Source organism: Trifolium pratense, linkage group LG2, assembly GCF_020283565.1.
Source record: "Trifolium pratense cultivar HEN17-A07 linkage group LG2, ARS_RC_1.1, whole genome shotgun sequence".
Taxonomy (NCBI): domain Eukaryota; kingdom Viridiplantae; phylum Streptophyta; class Magnoliopsida; order Fabales; family Fabaceae; genus Trifolium; species Trifolium pratense.
The window spans coordinates 52,399,851-52,413,191 of NC_060060.1; the positions used below are offsets into that span (position 1 = coordinate 52,399,851).

A 13,341-nucleotide genomic window follows, 5' to 3' on the forward strand; every position below is an offset into this window, starting at 1 on the left:
GGACAGCGATCAGGTCTACTATGACCGTCCTGCCGATGATGCACTGGTAGAGGCAGGGGCAGTCTACGACCAAAAATTTGACCCTGATCGACTTGGCAGTTTCCTCGGAGCCAAAAGTGACGATGAGGTCGACATAGCCCCAAGGCTTAGTAGTTGCCCCGTTGAATCCTGTGAGATCTGAGCCCAAGTACGGGGTGAGGTGTGTCTCGTCCAGCTGTAAGGTCCTGAACAGACTGACGTACATAATGTCGCAGGAGCTCCCCGGATCGATGAGGACCCGACGAACGTCCATGTTGGTCATGTCTGCCCGGACGAGGAGGGGAATTTGGAAATTGGCTGACCCACCGGGCAGCTCCTCAAGATAGAAGGCTAAAGGCATTGATCGCCCCTTCGCCTTGTCCAACGTTGCGTTCATATTCGAGGACGTGTTGATGAGCTCCTCGAATTTTCTTTTTATTGATCCGACGGTGTGCTTGTCCATACGACCACCGAATATGACAAACGAGTCTGTGAAATAGTCCCACGTGCTAAGCGTAGGACCAGTATAGATGTCCTCGAAACCGCTAGGGATAGCAAAATCTTCTGGCCGGGATACGCTCATAGCTATCTGCTTGGCGTTGTTCTGCCCGGCGGGTTGTGGAAGTACCTCCTCGACCGTGCGAGTCTCCGCGGTCTCTGGTCGATGATCGTTGTTTCTTTTGACGAACTCTCTCAGTTGTCCGCTCCTTATCATTATTTCAATAGCATCATTCAGCTTGATGCAGTCGTCGGTCCTGTGACCGTAACTCTTGTGGTATCTGCAATACCTATTCTTGTCTTGGCCAGGCTTCAGAGGGGTTGGCTTTGGTTGCTTCACACCTGCTCTGTTGAACTCGGAGATGTGAACTTCCGCGAATATTTCTCCCCGAGATTTGACGAGGGGGGTGTATGTGCTGAATGTGCTTGGAGGGCCACGAGACTCTCGTCTTTCGCCCCTCCTTCTGTCTCTGCCCCTCTCGCCACCCCTATCGCCGCCTCTGTCGTTTCCCCTGTCGCCGCCCCTATCATCGCTCCTATGGGAGGACTCGCGGGCAGGGTGACTGCTTCCAAGTCGGGCAAGGCGGGCGACATCTGCTGCCTGGACTTCCTCGTATTCAATGTACTTTTGAGCTTTTAAGAGGAGGTCGTCCCAGGTGGGTGGTTTTTCTATGCCAACAGCTTTGGCAAAATCGCTGCTCGGGCGAAGGCCCCTCTGCAGCAAATACTTCTTCATATCGTCAGTCGTCTCGACCTGCACGGCTTCTTTATTGAACCTCTCGACGAAATTGCGGAGAGTTTCTTCCTCGGCTTGGTATATGGCCTCCAAGGCGTGCACAGTTTTTGGGTGCTTGCGGGAAGCAGTGAAGTGTCTACAGAACTGTTCTGTAAGGTCCCTCCACGAGTGGATAAATTGAGGGGGCAGGCTTTGGTACCATGTCATCGCTCCCTTCCTCAGTGTGGTCGGGAATAGTCTGCACCTAATGGCACCGCTAATATTCCTGAAATCCAGGTTAGCGTTGACATTAGCAATGTGATCGTCGGGGTCGGTCAAACCATCGTACGCGGGGAGCGTAGGAGGTCTCTCGAAGCCCTTTGGAATATGCTTCCTCAAGATGTCTTTGGAAAGGGGGCATCGGGGATCGCCCTCGTCACTCCCGTTGGGAGAATGGTCCTCGGAAGACCGAGGAGAATAATCGCCGGGCATGGGCGTCGGACTGCGAGATTTGCGAGGGCGGTAGCTGCCCGATGCGCCCTGCTTGGACATCAGCGCCAACCCTTGAGGTGAATGGCGGCGCGGAGCTTCGTGTTTCCCTTTCTTGCCCGGGGAGAGTCTACCCTCGCGATGTGGAGGAGTACGATCCCTCTTCCGAGGAGTAACTTCGACCCTCTCTAGGTCGGGGCGTCGATGTTTGACGGCCGCCGGACGGGGAGGGGAAGGAGTAGCCTGGTGTCTCCGCGGGGGAGAGTTGGTCTTTCTGCGGCGCCGGCTCCTTTCCAGCGCGGCGATCCTTTCACTTTGCTCGTCTAGTCGACGACCTTGAGCCTGCATGGCCTCCGTTGTTTGTTTCAAGGCAGCGATCAAGGCTGTGATCTCGGAATTGGCCAAGGTGGCAGGCTGTCCAGCGTTGTTTGCCGGAGTTTCTTGTTTGAACTGCGAGCGTTTGCCCGTTCGACGATCGGTCACGACCTCGACGTCTTCTTCATCGGACGATAGTGAGGTTTCCCGTCCGCCGCGGGAATCGGTTTCTGGACCGCGCGCTACGGTGGTATCGTCACGCACCGGTGACAGAACGGTGTTATGTTGCGGCGGCGGAGAGGGTGGAACGTTGAGCACGTTCTCGTCGCCGGTATTGGTGTTGAGTTGCTGCGATGAACTAGCCATGATGAAGTTGTTGAGAGAATCGGTTTTGATCTTTAGAGTCTTGAATGAAGACAAAAGAAGGGGAGGAACTCAGTTCCCACAGACGGCGCCACTGATCTAACCTGATGATCAGAAAGGTAGAGGCCGGTCCGTTGAGCAAGCTTCCACACCGAAGGGGGGGTTTGTACCTGCAGGTGCTCCGATGCCTAAGTCAGCAAGAGAACAAGAGATACAAAGAAGAGAGAGAAAGTATCGTGAGTAATGAATCAGAATACCTGGCTCTCCTGTCTAGGAGAGCTTATATAGTGCCCCCAGCGCTGGGCCAAAGGTTGGTCTATTGGGCCGGGATAACCGGCCCAACAGACTCAACTGCCAAGATAGTCCCTGTATCGTAGGGGAGGCCGTTATTTGCCTCTATCTTGGTTGGAGCCGTTCCGCTATTCGCGGGTAAGGGATAGACTCCGTGACGGATGTGGTTGGATAAAGGAGCACGTGCTAAACGTGCTGCTTAGCTGTTAAGCTACGGTGGAATGGATCAGCATGCATGGATAGATGAGCACGTGTTTAACGTGCTGCTTACCCATTATGTCGAGCAGGACACGTCATTGGCTGACGTGTCGGGGAAGTCTCCCCTTATTGGGCTGTGCCCCAAATGTCGGGCAGAAGTGATTGGGCCAGCCCTTGGCCCAGTCCAGAACACTACCCCTACATTTATCACTTTACCACAACAAACAAATCAATATTCTCATTTTACCCCTTTAAGAAAACTTAAAAAAGAGTTTTGAACATTTAGCAACGGTTTAGTTAAACCGTGGCTAAATGTCACATTTTTCGGAACACTTTCCCCCAAGTCTTTTGGTATTAAGTGTAAACCGGAACAGTTTAAAAAAGTGTTCCGGGAAGCTTTAGCCACGGTTAAACCGTGGCAAATATTAGATCTGGAAAATCAGAGATTCATCTTCTCCTTTATCTCCTTCTTAGAGGAAGGTGTATGAAAGGTATTGTTTGCATCGACAATAGGCAATAGTAACCATATAATTATATACTAGGAAAAACTTGTAAATTCTCCTAAGTGTAATTTCTTATATGCTAATCATGTTATCTTTATTATTAATTCAAAATCCTTGTGTGTATCCTACAATGTACATATCCCTTAGCATATAGGGAACCAAGCATTTTGAAGAAGGAATCAATGCCGCATACGGATGTTCCTATCCTGCGTTTGTTGAGATTCTCACCGTGCTTGCAGCCAACACTCTAAGGCGTTGAATCCGTTGATAAGGATCGGAATAAATTTTCTGGTCAAGGGACATATTTTCCAGATCTAATATTTGCCACAGTTTAACCGTGGCTAAAGCTTCCCGGAACATTTTTTTAAACTGTTCCGGTTTACACTTGTTATCGGAAGACTTAGGGGAAAGTGTTCCGAAAAATGTGACATTTAGCCACGGTTTAACCGTGGCTAAATGTTCAAAACTCATTTTTTTTAAAGTTTTCTTAAGGGGTAAAATGAGAATATTGTTTTGTTTGTTGGGGTAAAGTGATAAATGTAGGGGTAGAAAAAAAAAATCTCGTAAATAGTTGAAAAATATTGTGGGGTCAAGTGGACCCGTTTTAAAGTGTTTGATGAGTTGTATGAATATTTAAAAAAGAGTTTAATTGCTGTGCACCGTCGGTGTAATTTTTTTTTACACATACATCCAATGACGCGTTGCCACATCATTTAATGAATGTGACACATCATGTGTTTTTAATGACCATACATGATGTGTCTGTATATTATTGGACGCATGTGCAAAATATCTTTACACCGACGGTGCATATAAATTAAATTCTTTAAAAAATATAGTTGAATTGTTTAAATTGTTGAAAAATGTAAAATAAATAAAATATTAAGTGAGCATTTAAAGAACTCAAATGAGTTTGATGGATATGGATGCTGTTATATATATATATATATATATATATATATATATATATATATATATATATATATATATATATATATATATATATATATATATATATATATAAACGAGTTACTAGTACCAACTTCTATTGTCCTCTCATACTCCCTTTGTGACAATATATAAACCAAAATTAACTTTTTAGATTCATTGCATATTTAATGTATACGTCTTATAATATAGACCAGATGCAATAAATATGAAATGAATTTAGAAATGTGACTTTTCCTTATATATTGTCACGGATGGTGTATCATTTTTGTTATTTCAAATATAATTATATATTTCTCTGTTCTCTTTTTCTATTCAACCAAACAAGAGAAAAAACATAAAACTTATTTCCTTCGTCTTTATTTCTTCTCTTTTTTATATACGAAACAAAATTTAAGAAAAGAAGAAAATAAAAGTTGTCCCAAATTATTAAAAAAAGTTGTTCAAATAAGACACATCTTTAAATATACTAGTATAATTCTCATCTTTTTCTTTCTTACTATACTCCACTCGCCAATTATCTCTTCTTACTTTATCTCAATGACCAAATACTCGGTACCATACAAGTAGTCATTGGCGGAACTAGGGGTGGCTGGGGTGGGCCACGGCCACCCCCGGAAAAATGAGAAATTACTTTAATACCCTTGGTATATTTATACTATTAAAACTATATATACCGGTTTGCATACATATAACACCACGCCTTTACATCTTGTGGGCGCGAGTTCAAGTCCCTCCCGCCCCAGTTTTTTATTTTTTTTTAATTTTGTTCCTTTTTTTTACACAATTTTTTGTTCCTTTTTTTCTTCAAAAAAACCATGTTCAACCAAAACATGTTCTCAAGTCACTGGACCAATAACACGGTTTCATAAAAAGTTGATTTATATATATATATATATATATATATATATATATATATATATAAACAATGAACAATTTATATTTTCTTTCAAAAACAAGTCAACTATTTTCAAATAAAAAAATCATTCTCTTTTAAGTATACATGTAATATGATAAAATATATAATTATTTTATGATCAACTTTATGGAAGTATTAGTTTAAAGTAAATCATTAATAATTTCAAGTTACTTGTCACACGTAGAATATTATTTACAGTATGCAATTTAAATTTTCATGATCAAATTTGTGTTTCTTATTACCTAAATTTTTGTATGAAATATAATTTTTTTTATTTAATTTATATATTATGAATTTTTTAGCCCCCCCCCCCCCCCCCCCCCCCCCCCAAATTTGTGTTTCTTATTACCTAGATTTTTGTATGAAATATAATTTTTTATTTAATTTATATATTATGAATTTTTTAACGCCCCCCCCCCCCGAATCTTATTTCCTGGTTCCGCCACTGCAAGTAGTTACTCTGCAAATTAGTGCCTGTATAGATTTCATCATCTATTCATTTATTTACTTTGATCAATTTTATTTATTTTTCAGTTTGCACCAATTAATTATTAGGCTAACCCTTTCGATTATTCACCCGTCTTAATAAAAAAGAAATAATGTATATTTGTATCTCGTTTATAAAAAAGACGTATATTTGTACCTATATTCTTTTTTGTACCTATATTCTATGTGTATGCAGGGCCGGCCAGGTGGGTGTGTAAGGCGAGCCACCGCATAGGGCCTCAAATATTTAGGGGCCTCAAATTGTTTATATCGGTCTATTAAAAAATTTATATATGTAAAAAAAAATAATGACTTTGTTACTACTAAAAATATTTTAATACTAAAAAAAAATTAACAGACACACTCTTAATTTTATAAGTAACTTGCAGTTGATCGTAAAAAAAGAAACTAACATTTCAAGAAAGTTTTTTTTCTGAAGGAACCGTAAGTTGATAATGATATTAGATTGAAGATGTATTTTAATGTATTGATTAAAATATGTCGCTTTTAGATGTTATTTATTATGGACTATTTTTTATGTTATTTACAATTCAAATAGAGAATCACTTTTAAAAATAAAAAAATAAATTATTAAAGATCTATTTATAATTTTCAAACAGGGCCTCCAAATATTCGGGACCGGCCATGTGTGTATGTACGTATATATAAATAATCTAATGGCTTGGCTCTAACGTGATCCTTGACATCAGTCTTCACGTTGTGTTAAATTAGTTGTTGCAATCATCAAAGCATTACTAAAATTTAATTGTCTTTGTTTGGTGCAATTATACAAGCGTGGAGCATGAAAGTATATTGAAGTCGCACTCTTTAGTTTAAGAAAAATATTTAAATACTGTACACAGTGACATAATTCAATAAGACAAGCAAATGGAGTATTAGTTCAGCTGTTTGATAATTGTGTGAGTTTTTTTTGTCAAATATTCTAATGGCTGTCAAATTCACCTTCAAGGTGAATAAGTGTAGTGTCCTGAATTCAAACTCAGGTTCCTGCACATATAGTGCGATATCCCTACCAATTAAACTAAGCTCACGAGGACTAATTGTGTGAGTTTAACTCCCGTTATTATTTTTAGTAAAAAAAAGCTCCCGTTATTTTTTGAACTTTAATATTTGTTATGATTTGGTGAAATTTTGAAATAGATTAAACTGTATTAACCTGCGATAACTTTTCCTTTTTGTTTGATTGCTTTATGATACTCCACCACTAGCTATATGATTATTTTATAAATAAATTTTGTATAAAAAATAGTATACACGCATGTCATTATACAAGTTAGCATGATGCTTAAAAGTGTTTAGCTTCACAATTTTCCATTGTCAAAGGCTTACAATTTTCAATATGTTAACACTTGTAAGTTCTCTATAATTGTCATAAAATATAGGACAAAGTTATAATCAAGACTTTTAATTAAGTCACCCAGTATTTTTCCACGACTAATTAAAACCACTAAATACGTGATGTCTTTGTCTATGATTTTCTTCTTGCGCAGCAACATTTCAAGGTATCCAGAAGGTCAAAATTATGATTTGAACTCGGAATAGAAGTTACATTAATCTTGACCCCAAAAAAAAAACTTCACGATAAAGGACAAAAAAACAAATTACAAACTTGAAGGAAATTCAAATTTGAACATAAAAAATAATTAAAATTGAAGGAAAGTCAAATTTGTACATAAAAAATAATTAAAAATAACATTTGTTGAGGTATGGCGTCACCTGAACTTGAGCAAGAAACCTTTGGTATATTAAACTGTTGTGATAACCAACTACACCACTTTATAACATGACGAACTAGGCCCAATTAATCCGGCATGACCTTCATATCCCCCCCTCCCTCAAGACTTTTTTGTCTTTTGTTAAATAATTTCGGAATGTATTTTCCGAAAATATATTACTGTTTTTTTTTTACTATAAAAAAATATAATTACCGTTGAGTATAATATTTTACGCCCAAACTTTTTTATGCATGGGAAAAAAATTCTTTTTGGAGAAAAACAAATCTTGGGGGGAGAGGGGAGTTGAGAATTTTTCAATTTTTTTGTTATAAAATAGTATAGACTGTTCTAAAAAAAGCCCAAACTTATTACTACTATGTTCCAAAAAGAAATAGAAGGCCCAGTCAAGAAAAATAAAAGACAAAGGAAAAGTAATAAAGAGAAGAATTTCTTTTTGCACCCCATGTTCTTATCGCGTGCTACCTTTTCAATTTTATCCATTTGCAGGTTAACTAGCGAATAAAGTAAAATTTGGAAAAATACAGTTTGTTACTTCAAGTTGGAACTCAATTTGCACTTTAGTGAACATTATAATAATCTAATCTTTTTGTCGCTCTCACTTTTCTCTCACTCCCATGAAAATATATTGAATAAAATACCGTGACCAATTTTGATTGGCCACAGGAGTGGTAGTGACATAACATCGATCAATCACACACACCTTATAAATTGAAACATCTTTTTTCATTTTTCAACCAGTCACTCATACGGGATTTCATTCAATATGTATTTCATGGGAGGGTGTGAGGGAAGGGTGATGTGGACAAAATGATTGAATTTTTATAAGATTCACTAGTTAGAGTGTTTGAGTAGCGAACTGTGTTTTTCTAGAATATATTTTCATAGGGCGTAAGGGGTGTTAATGTTGGGGCTGAGATAAAAAAAAATTGTCGTTCTCTATTTAAGATGCGAACTGAATTTGCAAATTAAGTAGCAAGTAGAATATTTTGAGAAATTCACACTTACGGGGGGCGCATAAAAGAAATTATCAATAAAATGAAATTGGGAAGTCCAAGAAACTTTCACTTAGGGTGCGTTTGATTCGTAAAACAGTAAGGACTGAACAGAATAGTACGAGACAGAACAAGATAATACAGGACAGGACAAACCTGTACCGAAAAGATATAGGACGATAATATTTTTATATTCGAAAATAAAATGGGTATTTTCGTATTTTTTATATTTGTACTGTGGACAAAAAGTTGTCCCGTGGTTTAGTGAGGGACAAAAAATCTTGTTTTTGTCTTGTCCCTTGCTATCTAATTTGTCCAGTCCCATAACAAATTTCAAATCAAACAGAATACAACAAAAGTTGTCCTGTCCAGTCCCCTGTTTTTTAGCAAATCAAACGCACCCTTATTCTCCCTACTTCTTCTTCCTTCCTCATCCCTACTTACCCCAATGGCCATCACAATACCACCGTCATTGACTCACTGTGCCACCAGTACTAATAGTGGCACCGTCGCTGCAACAATGACCTTCTCCTCTGCTGGTTAGCTGATCCGAACAAAAAGGGCAAAATAAAATGGAAGACCAAACATCTTAATTTTTTAAAGGGTCATGCTAAACAGTGTTGGGGATACTTAGCATACCAAAAGAGGAAATAAAAAATAAAGTTAATGCTGTTAAGATAACTTTTTGAGTTTTCAAAGTATTGAATATATAAATTCCAAGAAATAATTTTCTCTTTAATATGCTTAACTAGTACCCGGAGACACTATTTAAAAAAACAGGAGACCAAAATTGCAGAAAGTTCATTTGTTAGATATATTGAAAAATTGATGTATCTAGACTACATTATGGACTAAATACATCAATATTACAATGTATATAAAAAGTGAATTCTTTCTTATATTAATAACTATAGGAAGCACGGGGAAGAAAACTCATTGTTTGGTTCGAAGTAGATGAAAGGGAGGGGGAGGAGAGATGATGGGGTAATCTTGACAAATTTTTTTTTTTTATTAAATCATTTTTTTAAATAAAAAAATGTTTTTTATTCTTAAAAAAATGTTTTTTTAACCAATCAAATCTATCTGATAATTGAAACCTTTTATTTTAAATTTTTTTTTCAATAATAAAAAACATTTTTTAAAAAAGAAAATTTAATAAAACAAATTTTTTTTTGTCAAGATTACCTTCTCATCTCTTCTCCCCTCCGTCTACTTCGAACCAAATCGGTGCAAAACAAAAACAAAAGGAGGCAAGGGAAGGGTAACATTTGAATACGCGTTTGGTCGGTGATCATAGAATAGGGAGTATGGACAGGGTGTTCAAAGTTGGATTGTTCCATCTTGGTTTCCACGCAAATTAATACAGAGAACAATATTTGACCTCTCCCTCTAGAAACTACTACTATTTTTTTTTTTCTCTTTTAAATAGTCCAAAAGGAATAATGTCAAATTGGCCAATAGAAAAAGCAACAATAAATTTTTCCTTTTTCCTCTTAAAAGTAAAAAAAACACAACTAAACCAAAGAATATTCGAAGAACGAAAGGCCCAAATTGAAAACTAAGTAAATAGTGGGCCCACCCATTGACCCAAATTGAACGCAACTATTTTAATAGGCGGCGCGGGTCGTATCGTACAATGCTGACCTAATCTTTTACACCTAAACACACTTGCTTCCCTAATTTTTCGGGATATTATATTTAAGCCCATGATATCTGTGTTACGTTACATTATATAAACCCTCTTTTCTTTTTCTTTTCCCCTATTCAGAATTTTGCTCCGCTTCCTTCTTGTTTCACCAATTTTCCATTGAAGTTTCTTCTTAGCGTTTTCATTCTCTCATTCGTGCTCTCTTCTCATCATGGCTGGTTACAGATGGATTAGACCTGAGGTACATATTTTCACATTCCTTATGTAACAGTTGCACCGGTTGCATAGTTGTTAGATCTGTATTTTTTTAATTACATATATATGATTTTCTGTTGTTCATAATTGAATTGACATTGAATTTGATGGAATCACATACATTTTTTGATGGAAATCTAAAATTTAGGTCATGTAACTAGGTCAGATCAATAGTCAATTCAAATATCCACGTCTTAATAAGATTATTTCATGCGGTAGAAAATTTCGGCTTCAACATTTCTGATTAATTTAATTTGACTACTTTTCACAATTTCAATCTTAGTCAATCACTTTTGATGGGACGCATGGGTGGATATATAGTTCGGCTGGCTCGGGAACTTGTCTAGGCTCCGATAATTTTTTTGATATTTTAGGGGTTAACTAAAATTGAGAATGTGCAAAACTGAGATTTTATCAGGACTTTATAAATTTTCTAGCTCCTTCACGGAAGGTCATAATATATGTGATTTGATGCGATCTAAATGAGTCATGTGTTGTTTCATGTGAATAGGTGTACCCACTTTTTATCCCCGTTGGATTGGCCGTCGGGATCTGCGCTATGCAACTTGTTAGAAACATAACCACCAATCCTGAAGTCAGGTATTGAGATCTTTCATTAATTTTGATTTTTCTTTGATTTATTCATATTGTTCAAATCCAGTGCTACATATATTGAATTGTTATCTTCCATGTATTTGATGATTTTTTGTGTAATTAGTTATGCACGACACAATTTAATTTTAAATGAATTGATTTTCATAAAAAAAATTATTTAGTTATGTATACATTCACAAAAAAAATTGAGAATTGACTTTATACCATTCCAAAAGCTATAAATCTAAGTTTTTAGGTAGAATTGAGTTTGGTGCAAAAATCAATTTTAGGTGGCATGCCAAACATGACTAGTTTGTGGTCAAACCGCTCCAATGTGATCATGGGGTGTTTGGCTGTGGAACCTAATATCGGCAAGAACTCTTCAAAATTTGCATAATACTTTTCCAATTGGATCTATTTTTTCATATTATATATAATAATAAACTTATATTTTGTTTTATTAGATCCATTGCTATGAGTATGTTTGCTATCTAAGACTGTAATTTTCCAAAACCTAATAACTCATGTAAAAAATTATGTTGTTTCACCGTGATTTTTCGGAAGCTACACTCAGTAGCTTCTACGAAATCATGTTGAGTAACCGTGGTCTCGTGAGCTTAGCTCAGTTGGTTGGACATTGCGGGCCGATGTTTGATTCCTAACATACCTACCGTGATACCAACATATGCCATACTATTTTTCACCTTTGTATAAAGATTTGCTTGTTTTGAGAGTTTTTATGATGTATAATTGAATTGTTGAATTTGATTATGGTTTTCAGGGTAACCAAACAGAACAGAGCTGCAGGAATTCTTGACAATTTTTCAGAGGGTGAGAAATATTCACAACACTTTGTGAGGAGGTTTGTCCGTGACAAGAGCCCTCAGATTATGCCTGGCATCAACAACTTCTTCTCTGACCCAGAAATTTAAATGCTAAGTTTCTATTTCTAGAAAATTTTACTTGATTTCTGGGATTTATATTTTTGACTTTATGCTATTTCAAATTGAGAAATAGGACACAGGAATTTGATTTTTCAGATAAAGGATATGTTGTTGATGATTGTGTAATTTGTTGTTGGATGACATTAAATTTGTCTTGAGAATAAAGATTTATACTTTAAACATTTGTTGGTGTTCATTAGTTTTCTTTGAGGTTGTTGATAGATATTATAACACATGCATGCTAGTTTAATATATATAGTAAAGGGAAAATGCTAGATATCACGAAATTTGCTTCACAACTTTGTCACGGTGACAATTATATAAAGGTGTAACAGTAATCCTGATCAGATCGATAGTGATAAATATCATCATCATAGTGAAACCACACTTTGTGGTTTCAAAAAGTTGCGTCAAATATATTGGAATGTAAGAAAGATGTACTTGAGATGAAAAATCAAACATAATTTAAACGTAATGTAGCAGTCCTCGTGTTTATTTTCAATGAAGTTAGTAAAGAAACACTACGAGCACAAAAAGAATTGAAAGGCCTGCATTGTTGGGAAAAAAAATTTGTCAAAAAAAATGGTTAAACTTGTGACATAAGTAATTTGTATAGCACTTCATTTCGGTCCTTTATTCCTTTGAGTTTGTTAACATGCTAGTCAGATATTCTTGAGTTTCAGCTGTCAAAAGTCAAAACTATTGATGCCCAGTTATTCTTGTGTTTGAGTGGGAATGAGTTGTTGGGTCAAGCACGGACGCGCAAAATGATTTTTTTGATAAGCTGAACTAACCAACTTACCATGCCCTAACATTGTATACATATCTCATTTGAGGGGTGATCTGATGAGAAAACGATAATGCTTATAATTAGTCTTAAGGCCCTCACCTTTTTAGGTTCGGTAGTAATAAGTAGCGGTGACAAAGTGGACCGGCCCGCCAAAAAGATGGGTGGAGTGGGACAAACCAACTTAGGAAAATTTTTGTTTTACCCTAACAATCTTCACTCTACCCCAACATATTTTTCAAAATACCCAGTATATTCTTATAAAAAAATTAGTATATTTTAATAATTTTTTTTGTCGTATTATACTGTTCCGGTAGACTGTTTCATCCTCTCAAAAAACTGTTCCGGTAAGTATTTATCTATACCGGTATGTTAATTTTACCGGTACACTTTTTAAAAAGTGTTCCGATATGTTAATCTTACCGGTACACTTTTTAATAAGTGTTCCGGTATTGATTTTCTTGGCTTTGCTTTGTATCCCAAGACACACCATTTATATACTGTGAGACCAAATCATTGGGAAATCTCCGTTTACACCTCCTCTAAGTCTCCATGCAAGCAAACATTTTTGACATCGAACTGGTATAGTTCTCATACATAGTGGGCTACAAGAGAGAGTAC

At 36.8% G+C, this 13,341-nt stretch overlaps 2 protein-coding genes across 2 annotated transcripts; one reads left to right on the forward strand and one right to left on the reverse strand.

The window, feature by feature from the left end:
* Window positions 1-369: 369 nt before the first annotated feature.
* On the reverse strand, window positions 370-1,723 carry LOC123904916. The gene is made up of 2 exons (XM_045954516.1): window positions 504-1,723; window positions 370-394 (listed from the first exon to the last, which is right to left on the reverse strand). The coding sequence occupies exons 1-2, from the start codon at window positions 1,721-1,723 to the stop codon at window positions 370-372; spliced, it is 1,245 nt and encodes a 414-aa protein (XP_045810472.1).
* A 5,354-nt stretch (window positions 1,724-7,077) lies between these two features.
* LOC123911036 lies at window positions 7,078-12,115 on the forward strand. The gene is made up of 4 exons (XM_045962351.1): window positions 7,078-7,115; window positions 10,261-10,381; window positions 10,907-10,995; window positions 11,771-12,115. Exons 2-4 carry the CDS (start codon window positions 10,352-10,354, stop codon window positions 11,919-11,921), a joined length of 270 nt encoding a protein of 89 aa, XP_045818307.1. The 5' UTR covers window positions 7,078-7,115; window positions 10,261-10,351; the 3' UTR covers window positions 11,922-12,115.
* Window positions 12,116-13,341: the final 1,226 nt, after the last annotated feature.